This window comes from Cebus imitator, unplaced genomic scaffold (assembly GCF_001604975.1).
Source record: "Cebus imitator isolate Cc_AM_T3 unplaced genomic scaffold, Cebus_imitator-1.0 Scaffold16, whole genome shotgun sequence".
NCBI lineage: Eukaryota > Metazoa > Chordata > Mammalia > Primates > Cebidae > Cebus > Cebus imitator.
The window spans coordinates 78,056-100,981 of record NW_016107331.1 but is presented as its reverse complement, the minus strand read 5'-3'; the positions used below and the strand labels follow the sequence as shown (position 1 = coordinate 100,981).

The following is a 22,926-nucleotide window of genomic DNA, read 5'->3' as shown; positions in this document are numbered from 1 at the left end:
TTCAGATATTGTATGGACTGAGTATCCACTCAGTTTGTAGCAGGTATAAAAGAAAAGTGTACCTAAAGAGTATTATGAATCTTCCTTGAAGGTGATATTAGCACTTAAACGGTCTTTATAACATTTCATTCGTTTTTGTTTTTTTGTTTGTTTGGTTTTTTTGAGATGGAGTCTCACTCTATTGCCCAGGCTGGAGTGCAGTGGCATGATGGCTGCTCACTGCAACCTCTGCCACCCGGGTTCTAGCGATTCTCTTGCCTCAACCTCCCAAGTAGTTGGGATTATAGGTGCCTGCCACTGTGCCTGGCTAATTTTTATATTTTTTAGTAGAGATGGGGTTTCACCATCTTGGCCAGACTGGTCTCGAACTCCTCATGATCGACTTGCCTCGGCCTCCCAAAGTGCTGGGATTACAGGCGTGAGTCACTGCACCGTGCCTTGTTGTTACTCTTTAAGTGTATTTTTATAATTTAAGAATCTTAATTTCCAAATGGAAATTTTAGATTTGATATTTTCTTCAAATATGCCAAGTAAATACTTAATGTCATGAAAGAACTGTAATGCAAACAATGGTTTTTTAAAACCTTGAATTTCAGTGTTCACTTAAAGGATTAAAAGGTCAAGAAGTTCAGATCATACTTTTTTTTTCTTTTTTAAAGAGATAGTGTCTTGCTTTGTCACCCATCCTGGAGTGCAGTGGCACAAGCATAGCTCACTGCAGCCTCTAACTCCTGGGCTCAAATGATCCTCCTGCCTCAAGCCTCTTGTGCAGCTGAGACTATAGGCATGCCACCACACCCAGCTAATTTTAAAATTTTTTGTTGAGGTGAGGTCTTGCTGTTGCTCAACCTGGTCTGGAACTTGTGGGTTCAAGCTGTCCTCCCACCTTGGCCTCACAAAGCACTAAGACTGCACAGGTGAGCCACTGTGCCTGGCCAGATTATACAATTTAAAAAATCCTTCCAGAAGACATTTTGTAGCTATGGGTGTCATATTTTTAAGTCTTGATACCTCTGTTACAGCAAGGTCAGTTTAAAATTTTGTATTTGCTACAGAGTTAACTTCCAAGTTTTAAAAAACATGGACCTGCTATATTTTTGCTTCATCACTAGATGGAGTTCTTGCAGTATAACTATGTGTTGGGTAGCCATTAGTAGAAAAATCTTTGTATTTCTCAAAGTCTGTATATATAGTTCTTAAAAAAGAAGATTGTATGTATAAGCAATCAGCTTATTACACATATCATGGTAATAGGAACATACAATTTGGTAGTATGTTAGATTATGCAGTCATAATCTCTGAGTAGCATCAAAACAGGCATCTTAATGAGATTTTTCTTAGGGTAGGATTTATATTATATATGAGAAAGAGGGGGTGGTGAGATTTAAACCAGTTCTCTGATCATCATGTAAAATTTCAATTTATGTTATTAAGTTGTACAGGATAACTCTTTCTAGGAAATTCCAGGGCTTGTGCTGATGCATCTGAAGTCATGCTATGCCACTTCATAGCGGCACTGAAACTAAATTCTCCAGCCATTAGCTATCAAGGTAAATGGTAATTAGTGTCTGTCTGTTCCTGGACTTACCCTTGCCATTCTCATTTTGGCCTTAACAAGTATTGTTCTCATGCCACTTTAGTCCCTCGAAAGCACGCTGAAGGTAGAATGTTTTTTGTCTTACTTTCCTGTTTACTTCAAATCAAGGAGGGTGTTTTTTGTCAGGAATTGGATGTACCTTCAGCACCTGTGGTCCTACAGTTAGGCGTATTTGGATTTCTGCTCCTCTCTTACTTGCCCTCATTCCTCAGTTGAGTTCAAACCTATTGAAATTGTCATTCTATGATTCTTTGGCAGTCTTCAGATGTAGCCCCTCAAGCATTATTTTCCATTGTTAATTGTTATGTAAGTGTAATTTCTTCACAGTGCCATTTTAGAAAGATATTTTAATACCTATCAAGTTTAAGAAAAATTAAACAATACTTAAAGGATAAGAAAGAGAAGTAATAGCCCCTATCTCATCCCTTCCTTCATTGAGCCCCATTACCAGAGGCAACTACTTTTAAAAATTGTAATGTTTATTTCTTTTGTTGGTTGCCTCCATAGCTCTAATAAGCTCTCATACTACTATTTTTTAAATTAAAAACTTTGGATTTTAAATCCTTATTGCAGAAAATCAACTGGTAGTAAGCTTTTGCCATTTCCACATTTCCCTTTCCATTTCCTCCTCTTCCCATCCACCTCAATGCAGTTATTCTTACAAATTTATCTGTTGGTTCTACAGTTTTAAATGGGGATGCCGAAATTAAATTGTGTATATATGGGGTGGTGTTATGAAGTGAATGAATGACCAGTGTGTAGCTTGTATAGTTCTGAACTGCAACCAATCACATGTTATTGGGGGGGGGGCGGCATGTTATTTCAGAGTTTATTGTAAGTAAACCTCTTCCTCAGTTTTCATTTGCATAGTTTTTAAAATGACAACTGTTTGAAACATTCAGCAAACCTATTATCACATAGAAGCTTGGAGGTACGCTGAGTCATTGGTTCAGTGATACCGTCAAGGAGCCAGAGTCTTTGTTTTTCCATCTGCTGTTATTAACTGAGAACGTTGGCTTTGTCTCAAGTATGTGCCCTTCACAGTACTAAGGGTTTCTTCAGGTCCGGAAGTCACATGCAAACATACTGTTTCTGAGAGTATTCCTTCTTACATGTGTACTGTCTGTGAGTGTACCTAGAAGTTTCTAGCAAACTTTTCTTGGTTATTTCTTGGAATTGTTTCAGAGGTCCATCTCTAACCCAGCTTCTGGCAATAATGAGATTACCATGATTATCCTTAGTGAAGCTCACATAGAAGAGGGTAGAGTATCTGAGGTTTATTGGGGAGCAGTATGGAAGAATAGTTCGTAGGTAGCCAACAGGGTCTGCAGCAGAGTCAAATCCTCGGTGGAAAATATTACCAGCCTTATTTCTAATACTTCTTAGAATACTTAGAATACTTCCAGGCTGCTTTCTTTTGGAAAATTAAAAAGGGAATTATTTGAAACCATAACTTTCTTCATAATCCCCTTTGCTACAGTAGCCATTTGTACTTAGAAATCTGAAAAGCACACTTCTAAGCATTAAAGGTAGACGAGGAAATGTACAATTTCTTTTCCTTTCCTTGAGTTTGATTGTATTTATTGGACCTATGCCTTTGTACTCTCGTGGGATAAAGATTTGCTGGGTAATCATAATATTTGTGAAAGTATAGACTTCATTGGTATAGGCTTCATTGGTAACTTTAAAACAGCATCATCATTGATTTTTAAAAATCAAAGCTATCTGAATGACAAATATTAGCTGTCTGCTGTTTTTTTTAGACCTAGAACTTATGAATCTCCTGGAAAATAGTTTTTTGTTTTGCTCTAGTTTTTTATGATCCTCATTTATTTCTTATTACACAGATGCCTGAGAGCTAAAGGTAGTAATTCTTTATGTCAACTCTAGTGAGTTTGAATAAGTCTTATTTTTAAAATAAAACCTGATTTTACTACTTTTTTCTCAGGGTTATCTTAATATTCTTCTAGTTTCCAAATCCATAGTAAGTTTTAGCATTCATCACTATATATAGTACTTTTACAGAATTGTAGCTCAAGATGAAGAACTTGAGAATGATTGTTATACCAGTTTCCTAGGATTATTTTATGAATCAACAGAAAAATACTCCAGTAAGCTTTTCTTAGATCAGTAAAGTAGTTTGAATTACTTATTTTTCTGGTTGTGGATGTAAGAAGTTATGGAATAGATGGCGCTCTATGATTAAAGAGTGTGGGGGGGGCGGGGTTTGCGTCTCTAAGTTAGTTTAAAGCATTTCAGAACACTTGTGGTTTTTATTTGTTTTTCTTTTTTGAGTTGGAGTCTCACTCTGTCACCCAGGCTGGGGTGCAGTGGGTGATATTGGCTCACTGCAACCTCCGCCTCCCGGGTTCAAGTGAGTCTCCTGCCTCAGCCTCCCAAGTAGCTGGGATAACAGGCATCTGCCACTGTGCCCAGCTAATTATTGTATTTTTAGTAGAGGTGGGGTTTTATCGTGTTGGCTAGGCTGGTCTCGAACCCCTGACTTCAAGTGATTGCTGTCTCCTTGGCCTCCCAAACTGCTGGGATTACAGGTGTGAACCACTGTGCCCAGCATGGTTCTATTTGTTTTTAAAATAGATTTTTAGAGTAATTTTTAAAGAATATATATATTTTTTAGTTTCTTAGCAGAGTTACTTTGAGTGTATTCTTAGCAAGTATCCATTTACTAAATAATACTGTAGTCATTACTGAATAAGGCTTGAATTTTATATTACAAATATAATTAATAATGTCAGTAAAGATAGTTGATTATCCAGATCAACTTTCCGTGAGATATTTACCTTAGAATTTGTCTTTTGATTCTCATATTATAGTCATAAATATAAATCCTAGGAGATGTAAATATATTACATGAAAGATTTCTAAGATCAAATAATTTACCAGATGCTGGATTATTTGGGGTTAGATTGATTTCTTTACTGCAGAACTGCTGAGAACCTTTAACATACTAATGTGTATTATAAATATTTTAGAATAAGATATAACAGTGTTTGCAAAAATTATTTAAACATACAGCATTCATTTCTTGGGTTGTTGTTCAATATAAATACACTTTGGGAAATGCTGGTATTTGATCTAGTTAGTATTTGTGTGAATTGTTGTATAGAGAGTAGTGCCGAACCTTTACCAGTGCCATACAGTTTATGAAAAGATATTAACTTTAATGCTTGGACACTTGGAACAATCAATTTCAAATGTATTACAGGTCTTTTAAAGAGATTAAGAGCTAGCTTTTTAAGATTTCAGGTATATGTAAATTCTTTAAAGATTTCAGGTATAGCTTCTACACTGCTGCTTATACAGCTTTTTTCTAAATGAAATTTATGAGCATGCCTAGCATTGAAACATACCCATCATAAAATCTGGTGATTCTCCAAACTCTGCACACCAGCTGGGTTTTCTCTGAGCTCCAAACTAGTGTTTTTAAGTTCCTGACCCAAGAGTTCTACATTGCAAACCCATTAGGCATCTCAGCTCCTTCAAAACTGAGCTCAAGACCAGGCGTGGCTCACACCTGTAATCCCAACACTTTGGGAGGCCAAGGCAGGTGGATCACAAAGTCAGGAGTTTGAGACCAGCCTGGCCAAGATGGTGAAACACTGTCTGTACTAAAAATACAAAAATTAGCTGGGCATGGTGATGGGCACCTGTAGTCCCAGCTACTCAGGAGGCTGAGGCAGGAGAATCACTTGAACCCGGGAGGTGGAGGTTGTAGGGAGCTGAGATTGTGCCACTGCACTCTAGTCTAGGCAACAGAGCAAGACTCCATCTAAAAAAAAAAAAAAAAAAAACTGGGCTCATCTTCCCCTTCCCTTCCCCAGTCTCAAACTCTACTTTCTGTGTTCCATCCTTGCTAGTGGCACTGTCTTCTTTTCAGTTACCCAAACTAGAAACCCAGGAGACTGATTCCTTCTTTGTCTTATACACCAGGATTTCTTAACCTTGGCACTATTGATATTTTGAACTGGAAAATTCCTTGTTGTGGGAAGCTGTCCTGTGCATTATAGATGTTTAGCAACATCCCTGGATGCTACTCACTAGATGCCAATAGCAGTTTCCCTCATTGTGACAACCAAAAATGTGTCCAGACATTGTGAAATGTCCCGAGGAACAAATTACCCCAGTTTGAGAACCACTGCCCTATATCCAATCCATTACTTACCTACTGATACGACTTCCTAAATTTACCTTTAATCCCTAATCACATCTTCATCCTGTTCCCTAACATCCCATCCTCTTTATTTGTTAATATTTGGGATTCTTTAGTAGGGTTCTGACTAGTCTCCCTGTGTCCAGTGTTTCTTTCCAACCCACCTTCTTTTTAGTGCTGCCAAATTTATACTTCTTTTGTTTTGTTCTCTCTCTCTCTCCCTCTCTCTCTCTCTCTCCCCCCCCCCGTGTGTGTGTGTGTGTGTGTGTGTGTGTGACAAAATCTGGCTCTGTCACCCAAGTTGAAGTGCAGTGGCATGATCTTGGCTCACTGCAACCTCCGCCTCCCAGGCTCAAGCCATCCTCCCACCTCAGTTTCCCAAGTAGCTGGGACTACAGGTGTGGACCACCACACCAGGCTAATTTTGGTTTTGCCATGTTGCCCATGCTGGTCTCAAACCTGTGAGCTCAAGTGATTTGTCCAGCTCTGTCTCCCAAAGTGCTGATGCTACAGGCGTGAGCTACCACACGTGGCCCAAATTTATCTTTCTAAAATGCAAAGCTGGCGCTGAGCTAGGTAGCTCACTCCTGTAATCGTAGCAACTCAGGAGGCTGAGGTGGAAGGATTGCTTGAGGTCGAGAGTTCAAAACCAGCCTGGGCAATATAGGAAGAGCCTATCTCTTAAAAAGAAAAAAAAAAAAAGCAAAGCTGTTTCCTGTTTCATTCTTCAAAGGCACTCATACTTACTTACCTATGCTAAGGTTCTTGCCACACAGTGTATGTAGCCCTCTTCCAACTGTGCAACAGTTTGTTTCAAACTCTATTTAGGCATCTGTTTTCTATCACAGCTGTCAGTTATTTATTTTTAGAGAATCTATCATGGTGAAGAGGATTTTGTTTTTAACATATCCATCTTTTCTCACCAAATTGAATTTTTCAAGGGCAGCGACCATCTCGATCCTACATCTTGGTATAGTGATAGATATTCAATAAAAGTTTGAGTCATTTATTAGTATGCCCTGTCAGATGCTGTAACATCCCCATTACTTCTAGGAGTTCTGTTTCCTGTATCCATAGTGAGAATTATTTCCCTACTCTTTATCATACAGACTTTGAAGTGCAGGCTTTTGACCACAGAAATCTTAAACTATAATTTTCTTTAAGAAACCAGGTATTCAGAAAAGAATTGAAGAAAGCCGAGTACTTAGTTGATATTCAAATATCATTTGCTTATAAGATAGCTAGTTTACTTTAAAGATTTTTATACTGAAAAAAATTAAATTGTGTGGATTAATTAAATATATGACTTAATATGATATAAAAAGGCTTTACCATACTAAAAACATTGCACTTCCCTTGAGTAAGGATTTGTTGATTATAGAAAGCTTGCAAAAGCAATATTATTATCTTAATACTAATTCAGCATTTTACAAAATATGTTTATTAGAACACACTCCTATAATCACCAACTTGTGTTATTTAGGCGAATTTAGGAAATTTAACCCCTATCAAATTAAAACAACGACAAAAAATCAAGTAATCAAGTTAGTAAAGAATAGACTGTCCTATTTCCCTTCCTTATGTGCCTTAATAGAGTTGTGTATGATTAGATGTCTCTGTGACTTGGAACTAGCCACTCTCAGCTGACCAACAATACTTTTACCTCAGACTTTAATTAGAAGATAGAAAAATAGGAGTTGCAGGGCTTCTGGAAGATAACCCAAGCTATAGCACCAGCTCACTGAAAGTCAGTGGTTAAGGATGGGGAAACAGGGAATGAATAAGACCTATTCCCAATTCAGAGTTCATCATCCTGGTAACGGCCAGATTGTTCATGATTATTTGTTAAATGAATCCATATATAATGGCAGTTAAACAAGAAGTAATGGCTCCACTTCATTTTTTTAGGGAGTGGCACAAAATATATCACTTTCTTTTAAGAAAGAGTCTTTAATAAAAAAAAGTTGTATAGGAGGTTTCCAGAAATAAAACTAGGAAAGAGCCAGGTTACCTACAGGGAAGGTACCGCCCTTTCACACCAACTCTCTAAGGGCTGAAAAGGATATAGGAGACACCCAACCTCTTATTAACCTTAGGAGCCATTTTGGCATGGACTCAGATTTGCCTTGCCCGTTTTTCTAATTTTTCTCCTCCATATTCACCCTTCCTTTCTTCAAATTTTAAATTTTAGAAATTAAAAAATTCTTCATAATTTTAAAATTAATTTACTTAATAAATATTAAATTTTTCTTTATGATCTTAAACTTCTTTAGAAAAGAAAGGTATGTAGCGAAATGAAAGAAATGAGCTTTATTTGGGCTCTTTAAAAAAAAAAAAAAAAAGGCTTGATAAATTCTGCTTCCAAAAGAGTTTTTACTCAGAACTTGGAAATTTTTGAATTATAATGCTTCTATATATACATCGTCTGATGCTTGTTGTTCATACTGTAAAGAATTCTGTAATGATATTTTAAATAAGTATTTTTTACTAGTTTTGGTTCTTTATAATTTTTAAAATCTTCATATCTTTAAGGCCCTGCTTGATTTAAGTAAGAGATATTTGTGGTTTCAGCAACTTTGTTTTCCATATACTTTAAATCATAGTAGAGATTATAGTAAATGTACACTATCCCAGTAAATTCTTTACCTATTCCCAGAATAATGTGGTTTTAAATGGGTAAAAATATTAACCTTGTGAGGATCAAATATAAGATACTTATGTTTTACCAAGCACAGTTTATTCTCATTATTCACAGTAGTTATGTTCTATGAAGGTGCCAGCAACATTAAGTTAGCAGATAGTGTACTGAACCATTGACCTTAGGGAAAAATACTGTGTCATGTTCCTACAAGCTTCTGGTCATGACATTTCCGTCAACTAATCAATATATAACCATGTTTTATGTGTGTTTCTATTTAAAGACACTTTTCTTAATATTTATTCTTAATGTATTAACATTGAACTGATGGCCAACAGCACTGTAACTCATGTCTCAGTGAGACTTATCTAACACACATATTTTCTCCACATTACAGCCTTCTTGCACCTAGGAATAGCTAGCATCTGGGAACACTTCAGCATGATGCTTAGGGGCCATTTTATACAGTGAAAGCACCAATAAAATGTGAAATGTGAAAAACATGGTGTTAAATAGACCTCAAAAAGGACACTTGTGTATGTAGTATATGAGCTGAAACAAGAAGGCAATATCACTTTGTTCAGCTTCAGATGGAAATGTGCCACGTCAAGTGACGCATGGTTTTGCACTGCTCTGTGTGTATCTGTGAAAGACTAAGAATGTGCTGCAGTATTGATTTGAAGGTTACAAATAAATTTTAGTGAGTAGGTTAATTCACATATACAGAATCTTCAAATAATGAGGATTGACTATAATAGTTTTTAGAAAGCTTATGATTGAATACTTAGAATATGCAGATTTGAAAATTTCTCTTTCAGGGATGTGGAAATTGTTGATTAAGCAGAATCATCCTTGCAGTTTTCATGTTCTCTTGTCTAGTGAAATAAAACTGGCTGCTTTTAGTCCATCATTTTCTTTTCTGCCCTGCAGGGAACAACCTATCTTCAGCACTCGAGCTCATGTCTTCCAGATTGACCCAAACACAAAGAAGAACTGGGTACCCACCAGCAAGCATGCAGTTACTGTGTCTTATTTCTATGACAGCACAAGAAATGTGTATAGGATAATCAGTTTAGATGGCTCAAAGGTAAGCTACGTTTACTTCTAATGATCTGGCTGTTTTTGCTTTTTTCAGTATGGCATTTTAGCTTTATTCAGAGAATTTTACCTTCATTGAAATAAAATGTTTCATTTTGCATTCTTAAAGCTTTTAAGAAACAAAACTGATTATTAAGGTAGCAACATGTTTTGTCCACTAAATTACTTTGATTAACAACTTTATTGTTACATGCCAAAATAGTCTATAAATTTGAGGTCATTCGCTTTATTTAATATTGATCGCATATCTGTTGTGTCAGGCGTTATGCTAGGTACTAGGAATATAATGTTGGACAGAATAGACATGCTCTAGAATTCTAGGAGCTCTAATTCTTTTCAGATATACTGCTATAGACTGGTAACAGTTCAAAGTCCCTACATCTTAGGAAGTTTGCCAATGTCAATACTAAAGCTGACATTACTTATCCAAAGAGAAGTAAAAGGACAAAACCTATAGTTTTATTTTTAGGAGAGGCAGATAGTATAACAGTTGGGAACAAGATTTCCCTGGGTTCACATCTGAACTCCACCATCTACTGAGTGTTTTGTCTTTGGGCAGATTACGTCTCTCATCCTCATTGTTCTCAACTCAGTACTGGTAGTTGTTAAGGATTAAATGAGTTAATTATTATTATTATTTTTTGAAACAGAGTCTTGCTCTGTCGCCCAGGCTGGAGTGCAGTGTTGTGATTTCGGCTCGCTGCAACCTCCACCTCCTGGGTTCAAGTGATTCTCCTGATTCAGGCTCCCTAGTAGCTGAGATTACAGATATGTGCCACCACACCTGGCTAATTTTTATATTTTTAGTAGAGACAGGGTTTCACCATGTTAGCCAGGCTGGTCTTGAATTCCTGACCCTGTGAGCCACCGCGCCCCAGCAGGGGATCCTTTTATCATCAGTGAACTGTGTAGAATTCACTTAGAGAAATTCCAAAAAAAATCAGATTCTAAGATTGTAGATTTAAAGGGTGTAGAAAGATGAGGTCTTCAGTTTCTTAAAGCCATGAGGCCTTTCCACTTCCAGGAATTTTAACAATTAAATAAAGGGGTCAAGTGCACAGACTGTAGAGCCAGACTATAGAAATGTTTGTTTCTACCACCTGCCTGCCGTCTGTATTAGTCCATTCTCACACTGCCATGAAGAAAAGCTGAGATTGGGTAATTTCTAAAGGAAAGAGGTTTAATTGACTCACAGTTCTACATGGTTGGGGAGGCCTCAGGAAACTTAGAATCGTGGCAGAAGGTATGTTTTCACAGGGCAGCAGGAGAGAGAATGAGAGCAAGCAGGGGAAATGTCAGACGCTTGTAAACCTTCAGATCTCCTGAGACTCACTCACTAGCACAAGAACAATATGGGGGAAACTGCCCCACCATGATTCACTTACCTCCACCTGGTTCCACCCTTGACACATTGGGGATTACAATTCAAGGTGAGATTCGGATGGGGACACAGAGCCAAACCATATCACCATCCCATCGCAAGCAAAGTATTTAGCTTCTGCATGTAGGGCTGGGCACTGGGGCTTCTGCCTGTAATTCTAGCACTTTAGGAAGCCGAGGCAGGAGGATCACTTGAGACCAGGAGTTTGAGACCAGCATGGGTAACACGGTGAGATCCCATCGCTACAAAAAAAAAAAAAAAAAAAAAAAAAAAAAGCCAGGTATATTGGTGGATGCCTGTATTTCTAGCTATTCAGGAGATTGAGGCTGGAGGGTCCCTTGAGCTAAGGAGGTCCAAGCTGCAGTGAGCTATGATTACACCACTGCATTCCAGCCTGGACAACAGAGCGAGACCCTGTCTTTTAAGGGAAAAACAACAACAAAACTTTTTTATGCCTAAGTTTTCTCATCTGTAAAAAGAAATGAATAAAAATACATCATTACACCATAGGGTCGTTGTGAAGAGTAAATAAATTTAGGCAAAAGCAGTGTGTATACAGTAATCACTATACAAACACTGCTATTGTTATTTATACTATTACCAGGTGATTATTGCATAGTGTTTTGTGGGGAATAAAAAATAATTTAATGCTAAGCTTTTCGTCTGTTTTTTCTGTGTACTCATTCCTCATCTCCTTAACTAGATTATAAGAACTCAAGGGCTATTTGCACTTTGTGTCTTGTACATTAGTAATTAACATGTATTTACCTGATAATTAATCTTTTTCATTTTTACTTGGAGGATTTAAAAGACTTGAGAAATAGGAATAGTTCATTTCTGTGAAGCTTTATTTAGTGAAGAATAATTTTGTCATATTTTATAACTGTCTGGTTTAGTGAAGTTTGACAGATATTAGATATTATAACCTGAGACTCTAGAGTGTTATTTTATTTCTTTTCCCCATATTTGAACCTTGAATTCTCTGCAGTCTGTTTTGTTTCTGGGCCCAAATGACAGACAACATGTCTCCTTTAGAAAGGAGGATTAAAAGAGATAACAGAAAAAAGATAACAATCCTCCTTTATTGGAAAGGAAGGTTAAATGTTCTAGACAAGTAAAGGACAACTGAAGTAGTCCCATGTACAAGAAACGAAACCATATGGAAGTGATTAAATAGATTTCATTTGCTAATTTAACCTTCACCAGATTAAAATACTTTGAGTTATTTTAAAGGAAGGAATTTTAGTGATTAAATAATCCTCATGTGTTCTTTCCACCAAAGCAATATGAACTGTTGCTCTGGCATTTCCATTTCTGAATATACTTTACTGATTATAATTATTAGAATCATAAATCAGTCTTTGGAAAAGCTTTTTGTTTTCTATCTTCTGTAGCAGAGTTCTATTTTCTGTTTTCTAATTATTTTCTAAACTAATGGTCTTAACTGCTGCAGTTCCTACAGGAGTAGTTGTTTTTTAAGTCAGCAGTAGTGGTTTGACTCAGCTAAACAAGTGTTTTCTCCTTCCCACCCCCACTTCTGCTCTTCATGATTCAGTTGGAAAGCCCTTAGGTGCCCTGCCTAGAAAATGTGCACTTGTTCTCACCTAGTGCCTCTACTGTGCATATGAAGTTTGCCTTAAGGTTTTCTGATTATGCTACAGAGACATCAGCATGGCCACGGGCCAGGATCAGGGCATACTGTGTGATCCGTACATGAGGTAGTAATGACACTGCATTTCTATCTCTTTTCATTAAAAGGACTAGAACTCCAGGGTTGAGAGACATATTTATTTTAAAGAACTAGTCAAAGAAGCTAAGAAATCAAGCTTTTAAAAAGTGGGGGATCAGGGCCAGTTGTAGTGGCTCACACCTGTAATCCCAGCCCTTTGGGAGGCTGAGGCGGGTTGATCACCTGAGGTCAGGAGTTTGAGACCAGCCTGACCAACATGGAGAAATCCCGTCTCTACTAAAAATAACAAGAGCAAAACTCTGCCTCAAAAAAAAAAAAAAAGTGTGAGATTATCTATCATTTTAAGGTTTTCTTCCTTAAAGAACAAGTAATACAGAGACAAGGAAAGGTTCAGATTGGAGATTAAAATAAAACTTGTAAAAGCAGAAAGAAATTAATTTGAAATAGTTAAAATAAGGGGGCTTAGTGACCAATTAACAGCACATTGGTCAGTTTTCTTGGTTGCCTATAAAACCTGTTGTTGACTCACTTTTGAGTTATTAGGGGCACATATAAAATGCCCTTATCTTTTAGAAAACATGGAGATCCCAGCTGAGATGTGCCCTCCTCAGGACCAGCAAATCTAAGACAGTGCCTACCAGTCTTGACCTTCTTGCCTTTCACTCTTTCACATCCTGGTCTTCCCAGTACTTGCTGCTCTCTGAAATTACATTGGTCAGCTACTTATTTATTTATTTATTGAGACAGAATCTTGCTCTGTCATCTAGGCTGGAGTACAGTGGCATGATCTTAGCTCACTGTAACCTCTGCCTCCTAGGCTCAGGTGATTCTCGGACCTCAGCCTCCCGAGTAGCTGGGATTACAGGTGTGTGCCACCATGCCTGGCTAAATTTTTGTATTTTTAGTAGAGATGGGGTTTCACCATGTTGGTCAGGCTGGTCTTGAACTCCTGACCTCGTGATCCGCCCGCTTTGGCCTCCCAAAGTGCTGGGATTACAGGCATGAGCCACTGCGCCTGGCCTGTCAGCTATTTATTTACTTGTGTGTTTACTTGCCCGTCTTATTCTAGACTGCAATCTACAATTACATTGCCCTTGTTATTGTTGTGTCTCAAATTTTTAGAATTGTGCCTGGCATTTAAAAAAGGTACTCAATAAAAAAGTTGAATAAATGAATGACTTCTTACCATTTGTTAATAAATTCTTTTCCATTTAGTCTTTTTATTTGATGCCATTCAAGTTGGAGCAGTTATTAGCCACATTTTACAGATCCAAAATGACATACTAAGAAAAGCGGTTTTTGAACTGAAGGATAAATAGGAAGCTGTATAAGCATGAATATGTAAATTTTGTCTGAGGTAAAAACACTTAATTGAGGATAAGGGTTCTTATGTCATAATAGATGACACATCTTCTGTTTGAGAGAAAGGAAGGGACCACTCTGTTTTTTTTTTAGTTGGACAGGTATCATGCATTCATTTTTATGACTTCTTCAATTCCTGCATATCTCATAAATATTTACTTTTATACTGTTGTTCACATGGTAAGCAAATTTAGTTTTGTTCAGAAAATGCTTGATTTTTTATTCCACATTTAAGAGTTCAGCAGATGACTGCTTATGGATTTGTTAACATCTATTAATATTGGAATCAATTTTTAATCTTAAATTTGGAGTGCATTAGACTAAAGATTCCTTACTTTTATGGTATTGGCAGAGAGAAAGAGTTAATATTTTATGACAATTGAAATTTATTATGGTGATCACCAAAGTAAATATTTAGTAACATGTTAAAATGCTAGTTTTCTAAGAAATTATGTGTTAAACAAAAATGATAACAATTCTCAACATCATGAATCTATATACCATTTTATGAGAAAAGAAATGAGTATACAGTTGACTCTTGACACTGGTTTGAACTATTCAGGTTCACATACACATGGATCGAAAAATACAGTATTTGTATGATGTGAAAACCAAGTATTAGAGTGCTGACCTCGTATATGCAGGTTCTGCAGTGCTGACTATGGAACTGGAGTATGCATGGGTTTTGGTATACACAGCGGTCCCGGAACCAATCTCCCAAGCATAGCAAGGAATGCCTCTATATTTAGAGATTTGTTTTTTCCTTTAGTAAAGGGAAAAAGTACTAAACAATTGAAAGTCTTTTCTGTATCATAATGTATTTCAGATAAATCAGCTTGAAGAAAACTCAATTATGGATTTTAGAAAATCAGTGTCATATTTTCTATGTATATATTCATTTTTGAAAGATTCTTTAGAGGCTGGCACCCTACTTTTAAATAAACCACTATTAAGGCCTACTTTCCTCTACTGATTATCATCCAAAGTTAATAAATATTGATTCTAAACATTCAAAAAGAAAAAACTGACCACATTAAAAACTCTTTGACAATTTTTGGATCATAGGTGAACTTAATGAGTGAAAATGTTGAAATTTTTGATAGAGTGTCATCATATTTATATTTTAGTTAACATTATTTCCACACTGTCACTTACAATGCCAGAAACTGTTTCTGTAACTATCTTTATGTATTTAAGATTGTGGCTTATTAATAAATCTACGTTTTTATGTAACAGAATGGTCTTGTATTTAAATGCCTGTTTGCTAATTTTTTGTTGGTTACTCATACTTGCTTTATTTTCCAGGCAATAATAAATAGTACCATCACCCCAAACATGACATTTACTAAAACATCTCAGAAGTTTGGCCAGTGGGCCGATAGTCGGGCAAACACTGTTTATGGATTGGGATTCTCCTCTGAGCATCATCTTTCGAAAGTGAGTTAAATCATAAGATTTGAATGAAAATCTTCATCTTCAAGTCATATATCTTAAATATATAATACCAAATGGAGAGTATAAAATAGAGGAGAAATTTATTTAATATTCTCAGAACAGTAGCAACTTCAGAGCAAGATGCAAGAGATCATTAGATTCTACTGTCACTTGGAAAATGTATCGTACACATTAAAAACAGGCATCATTGGTTGAGAAGGATTTGTGTGGTTAATTGTCTGTATGATAGGAATGAAAAGGTGAGGATTATCACTTCACAATGGATTTTTCTCAGAGATTAGCACCCTCAACTGGAGATGGTCTGTAAGAGAGGCAGATACCAAGCTCTTTTGAATTGTGAAAACTCACTCGGACAGTGATATAGATTTCAGCATTTTGATGTGACAGCAGGTACATATAAATTACTGTGTTTAGAGAAAATTGTGCTTTATCTGGATGTGGAATATTTTGAGCTCTGGTGCAGTGCAGACTGAGATACTAGAGACATCATGAGGAATTTTTAGATAATACCAAGTGACCAGAAAGGCCAATGAAATGCAGAGCATCTGCAGGCTAAGTAATGGAAATAAAACAGTTTTGTCAATAAGCAAAAGCCACGTAATGTTTATACCACCAGCACCTTGGATGTTACACAGAAAAGAATATATAAGAAAAAAGAAACAATCTCAATATACTAAGATGATCGAGGAGAAAAGTACAACTCACTTTCCTCTTCAAATCTTGGGCCTACCAGACCTAAAGATTTATGCTTAAAACCTCTGTTTGAAGTATTCAGTTAAAAGGATAACCAGATTTTTAAAATACTGTACATGTGATTTGGTATATGCAGAATCCGATACTAAAACTCAGACTAGAGAGCTGAAATTATTCAAGTGCAGAGAAATCAGGCTCTTGTAGATATACACTGTTTATAGTCACATTAAACTTTAAGCCGTTTTTCTTTACAGAAGTTATTCTGTATTCAAATTCTTAAAACTGGTTCTTTTTAGAAATCTTACACTTTTGTGAATATATATTGAATTTACTTTGTTTCCTTCTAATTATAAACATTTCTTAACACTGTTTTGAAGTGTTTTTGTTATCTTTTGGATATAAATTATAGTTTAAATCTCAATTTTAAGGCTATTTTAACTTTTGCCTTGGTGATTATGAATCATTTTCTGTTGGATAATTAAAACAAATATTAAGGCTGGGCATGGAGGCTCATGCCTTTAATCCCAGCACTATGAGAGGCCAAGGTGGGCAGATCTCTTGAGGCCAGGAGTTGACCGGCCTGGTCAACATGACGAAACCCCGTTTCTACTAAAAATACAAAAAAAAATTGGCCAGGTGTGGTGGCACACATCTGTAATCCCAGCCACTTGGGAGACTGAGGCAGGAAAATCATTTGAACCTGGGAAGTGGAGGCTGCAGTGAGCCAAGATTGCACCACTGCACTCCAGCTTGGGACAGAGCAAGACTCTGTCTCAAACAACAACAACAACAACAAATAAATATTATCTTTGGTTTCTTTTATATACATCTTATTCTTTAAATATATTTCTTGAACTGTGGTGAAGATAAGAGTTTTACATTCAAAGTATCTCAGCATAACTAGGATACAGGTATCCAGTGAACATTTTGCCCTTCCATAAACAGTTCTATTGAGAAATTATATGTTTAATATTTTTGCCATCATTCAGAACCTTTTTAGAACTCGGGTTTTTTTTTTTGTTTTGTTTTGTTTTGTTTTTTGTTTTGATTGTCTATTAAAAAAAAAAAATCTATATATCTACTAGCTGAATTTCTTAACTTGACAATACAAGAACTAAATCGTGGATTATTTTCTCAAACTTGCCTTAAATGCTTTTTGGGCTAAGTAATTTTGTCTATAAATTAAGTTCTTCATTACGTCTTTCAGGTTACTGAGCAGCTAACTAATGTAGCAAAGGAATAGTTTATTAACTTCCGTCAATTCTACTCTTTTCCCTTGTTTCAGCTTTTCTCTGAGAATGGCTTTTATTTTTAAAAAAAAATTTCTTTCTTCTTTAAAGTTAGCATATGCTTTTGACCAGTCTTACTGGTGGTATATCTAGTATTTGAGGGTGGTTTGAATATTGGGAAACAGCTCTCAAGCTCTTGGAGCCAATTCAAGCTTATATATTCCCAGAACTTGGCTCCAGGAGCTTAAGATCAATATCTTCTGAATGTTTTGATCAAAGATGATGACAAAAATCATACTTTATTTTTTCAGACTAGCTTGTAGACTAATTTTGGTGTTTTGTATACTGTAGAAGGCTCAAAGGAGTTTATAATCTTTTACATAAACAAAGCAAGTGCATAAATATTCTAGCTTGTTTCATCATTTAAGTCATGAGTAAGTCAAAACATTATAAGTATTTGGAGAAGGCAATTCTAGACAAAGATGTCTCAAAATAAGGGAAAGTAGCATCATTGGAAAAAAATTATGGTCTCTTAAGATTAACTGGTATGAACAAATTTCCAGCTATGCTTGGATTGTTAGAGTGCTTACTAAGTTGTATTTTGTTATCATGGAAACCTAAGCTGTCACTCTTTCCTTTTGCTGAAAACTCAGGATATAAAAATTAGCAATAGTGTAGATTTTTATGAAGTTGAGAAGGATTTTAAACAAATTCACTATTGTGGAACGTTAAATTAGTGTAAGAAAAACCTTGTGTACTATTTCATATAGCATAAAGAGAAGTTTTGTTTTGATTTCATTTCTACCAATGTGAGTTGAGACCCTTGTAACTTTATATTCAGATGTTGTACTGTCTGGAGATACTCTGTTCAATTAGAGAAGTATAGTAGCACGAATTCACTTTCCTGAGCTACAGATTGTAGGTAGAAATGACAAGGTTTAAGGTAAGAAGGAAAAGTTGTGATAATGACAGCTTTAATTTTGACCCTCCTCCATCTCTCCAAGATTAGAATATCACAAGCCTTTCTTGCAAAATTTTTCTTTCCAAGATGGAAATTAAATCAGAGTTGGTTTATGGCGGTTTGAGAATATAATTTCATGTTTTAATTGTCAACTCTAACAGATATTTTAAGTTGCATAGAGATTGGGGGTTTAAATGTAGTTATTGTGTAGTTTTATTCTCTCTGATAGTAGTGATAGACTAGCTTCCACTTCCAAAACATAAATACATATTCTTTGTGGCCAGGATGTTTTATAGTTTCCTATGAGCTCCTAAGAATTAGCATTTCATGTACAATAATTTTTGTTTTGAAATTGTTATCTATGTTAGAGACCGTTGAGTATTCCTTCTGCTGCTGTGCATGAGCTGTTTAGGAATCTTTGGAAATGAATTTTTCGTTGTGTCAGTTAGTGCAAATACTAAATATTATTTGTATTGAAAATAAAATGCCTTGTGTGTTATGAGAGTTTATATTTTGGTAAAATTTGAAAACATTTTCTAAATACTGTGATATTTACAAGTAGATATTTGTGAAATTCCGTTTTCTCAATGATAAAGATAGCACAGTATGCTTTACTGATTCTTTCCCCTACCTTGGTCTTAGTAAATTATTTCTGAACAACCAGGAGGCCTTTAGGTAAGCTAGCTGACATTGAAGTCTAACTTAGATATATCATGATGTTTTAAATAAGATTTGTCAGCATACTTCAGAGTGCACAGACAAATGTTTGGAACTAGGTTTCATTTTCTGTCATTTTTGTATTAGAAGCTATAATTGATTTGGAGGCTATGTTGCTTGTGTAGAGTCAGTTATTCAGAAAATGAATAACTTTATTAAGATGAAGGTGGGCACTATTACCTATTTTTATTTGGTTAATGTCTGTAGTCTTTATACATTCAGTTTGCAGAAAAGTTTCAGGAATTTAAAGAAGCTGCTCGACTAGCAAAGGAAAAATCACAGGAGAAGATGGAACTTACCAGTACACCTTCACAGGTAGGTATATAATTTCTATTCTTAATTATGAGCCTTGTTCATTTCAGATAGTATCCTTTATGCTAGAATTAAATCTCCAAATTACACATAGAAATGCACCCTTTAGTGTGGTGGTTCATGCCTCTAATCCTAGGACTTTGAGAGGTTTAGGTGGGAGAATCACTTGAGCCCGGGAGTTCAAGACCAGTCTGAGCAACATAGGGAGACCTCATCTCTACAAATTGGAAAAAAAAAAAAAATAGCCAAGCGTGGTGGTGCAAACCTGTGGTCTCAGCTACTTGGGAAGCTGAGATAGGAGGATCACTTGCCTGGGAGTGCAGCTAAGGCTGCAGTGAGCTATGATTGTGCCCAGCCTGAGCAACAGCAAGACCTTGTCTCAAAAAAAAAAAAAAAAAAAAGAGAGAGAGAGAGAGAAATGTACCCTTTAGTTAATTTGTGCTGGTGGAAAAAGGTTTCTCTATATGCTAATGCCTACACAAATATTTTTAATCAAAACTTCAGTTTAATAATTAAATTCAAATTACTTAATGTGCTTGTAACTTAGCAAAAGTACATAAAGATCATGTGATGATCAGTCAAACGTAAGCACAAGGGGAGTCATAGGAAAAGTTCAGGAAAACAAGTTTATTATACTCACAGGCCTTAGAAACAGGGAAAGTCTTAGGGCGGTCAAGAGACAGAAAGCAGGAGTGAGGGGAAAGCTGAGGTAGAGCCTTTATTGGAATTTCCATGGGAACAACAAACCAGGGGAGAAGAAATAGTTTAGGACTGGCTGGTTTGAATAATTTCAGGGGCTCTAAACTATAGGGGTGGTCCATCATTGCCTGGTAACTGGCCGTGGAATAATTAAGTTAGAGGAATATTGTCTCCTGGGATGTATGGACCAGATACAGGAGATATGGCTCTGGACTGGCTAGTTTACATATCAGAGGCATACTCTGGACTGGGCTCTTGCTGTCCTTAAGAATTAGCTAGCCCTAGAGGGAAGAAGCAGTCTCTTTCCAGCCAGGAAGTGTTTTTTAAAGATGTCAAAATGTCATAATTTGCATAAAGTGCACGCATGCACACATATGCACAAACAATAGGGTCTGTTTTACATGCTTTATTTATTTATTTACTGACTGACTGAGATAGAGTCTTGTTCTGTCACCCAAGCTGGAGTGCAGTGGCACGATTTTGGCTCAGTACAGCCTCTGTCTCCCAGGTCCAAATGATTCTCATGCCTCAGCTTCCTGAGTAGCTGGGATTACAGGCATGTACCACCACACCTGGCTAATTTTTGCATTTTTAGTAAAGGTGGTGTTTTATCATGTTGGCCAGGCTAATCTGGAACTCCTGGCCTCAAGTGATCCACCCGCCTTAGCCTCTCAAAGTATTGGGATTACAGGCATGAGCTACCACGCCCAGCCTGTTTTACTTACGTCTAAAATATGCTTAAATCTGACAGAACATCTTTATGCTTAGTACTGAGACAATGGTTATAGGTTTTACAAAAGTATCACTTTTTCTTTTACCAAGGGACCTTTTACTTGTGCATCATAATCTTTCTTCATTGGAAATTATATCTCTAAGTAAAGTTAATTAAATAGTTACATTTGGTACTTTTATAATACAAGGGTTTTACTGTCTGATTCATATAGAATGCCAGTATTTTCAGCTTAATAGTAGGCTTTTCTAAAATTAATTTTTATTTAAATTGTGTTTTTAAGAGTAGGATTCAGCTCTGTGCTTCTCTCCTCTGTAGTATTTGTTTCTGAACTGTACTCAGTAGTTTTTATGGAAAGGAAGAATCAGATGTTACAAATGTTTCTCTGGAATAATGTCAGTAGTAGCAGATTTACGTGGAACTTTCTTGAAGTAAATAGGAATTGCCTAGGAAGTTAATGACTAACCAAATGATTGGAACAGCTCAGAAAACTATTTGTTCTTTATCTCCCTCTCTATTTTTTTTGTTCTTTTTCTTTTTGGAGACAGAGTCTCGTTCTGTTCTGGTTGGATTGCGGTGGTGCCATCTTGGCTCACCGCAACCTCCTCCTCCTGGGCTTAAGCGGTTCCCCTGCCTCGGCCTCCTGATAGCTGGGACTGCAGGTGTGTGCCACCACGCCCAGCTAATTTTTTTGTATTTTTTAGTAGAGACGGGGTTTTACTTTTTCAGTCAGGGTGGCCTCCATCTTCTGACCTCGTGATCTGCCTGCCTTGGCCTCCCAAATTGCTGGGATTACAGGCGTGAGTCACTACTCGTCGCCCTCCCTCTTCACTTTTATCACTCAGCTGTATTTGGTAAACTCTACAGGTATAGAGTTGATTTTTTAAAATGTAAGAATAAAGGAGAGCTCTGTCAAATGTGCTTAAAGTACGTATTCCCTCATAGACTAAAGGTGTACTCCAGATTGAAGCCAAAGCTTCCATTATATGTCTGTACATGCAATGACCTGGAATAACTTAGATGATCATTTTGAAACTTCTCTTGAATCTGTCTTCTCTAAGAGCTGTGAATGTGTAGTGATACTTGTAAACATAAAAACACTTTTAAAATTAAGTGCCAATACATGTTGGGAGCTCTAATTCCTCTGGTGAATGATTCCAGTGTTACAAGAAGATGCAACAAACAGCACATTCAGTAAGAGAGTACTCAAAGGATGTAAATAAAATTGATGGATTAAGCTTTACCATTGTAATTAGTTCCTGTTTCTGTAGTCATAACTTCCATTTTTGTTTAATTGCTCATGAACCATTATAAGTTGCTGCTAAGACACCTGTTCCTCTTTGGTGGAAAGAAGGACTTTAAGCCTCTGCTTTGAAAAGAATATATCAAGGAGGCTTATATTTGAAAAATACTATGAAATACAAAGAATAAGGAAATATCTTATTTATTGATATTTGATAACCAAAATAAATAGACCTAAATTTATCTTATGAAAACATTTGAGGTCTAATTGTCAATTTAATATGAAGAGGCCAGAGAGAATTGTTGTTTAAAAAGCATTTATCAGCCAGGCATGGTAGGCACCTATAGTCCAAGCTACTCAGGAGGCTAAGGAGGGAGGATTGCTTGAACCCAGGGGTTTGAGGCTGCAGTGAGCTACAGTCACCTCACTGCACTGCAGCCTGGGTGACAATATCTAATGTGTCTGTTTTAGTTTGAATTGTATGACCATTGGCCATGCTTACCCTACTTGATTCTCACTGGTTTAATGCCATCTGCTGAATTAATGCTGCCTGAAGAATGTAACATTACTCTGGAATTTAGCAAAAGAACTGTTAAGTGGGATAATTGATAATAGGTTAAATAGGAAAATCAATAATAGTAGAAACTTGGTTGGTCATAGCTTTTGGTTTTATTTGAGGGAGGTATAAGAGACTGGTTAAAAGTTTGAGTCTGACATACCTAGACATAAATTATTTTTGTTGCTGTGTATTACACTTGTTTGTTTAACACAAGTGTGTTTATACATTTATAACATGAATATTACTTATAGGATCATTGAAATAAATAAGTATGGTAATCACACAATGTCAGGTCATGGTTAATATTAGGGGCTCTAGAATTTGGATTTGAATCTGGGCTCCAACCCTTAATAGTTTTCTGAGCTTAACCAAGTCACTATTTTTCTTCCTC

General features: G+C 36.4%; 1 protein-coding gene across 1 annotated transcript in view; it reads left to right on the top strand.

Annotated features, from left to right (window-relative positions):
- The window catches only part of HOMER1 (homer scaffold protein 1), a 148,499-nt gene that overhangs the window by 54,807 nt on the left and 70,766 nt on the right, over nt 1-22,926 (top strand). Inside the window, exons 2-4 of the mRNA XM_017507296.2 lie at nt 9,337-9,493; nt 15,243-15,374; nt 19,215-19,307. Coding sequence (XP_017362785.1) covers nt 9,337-9,493; nt 15,243-15,374; nt 19,215-19,307 — 382 coding nt within the window. The remainder of the gene's footprint in view (nt 1-9,336; nt 9,494-15,242; nt 15,375-19,214; nt 19,308-22,926) is intronic.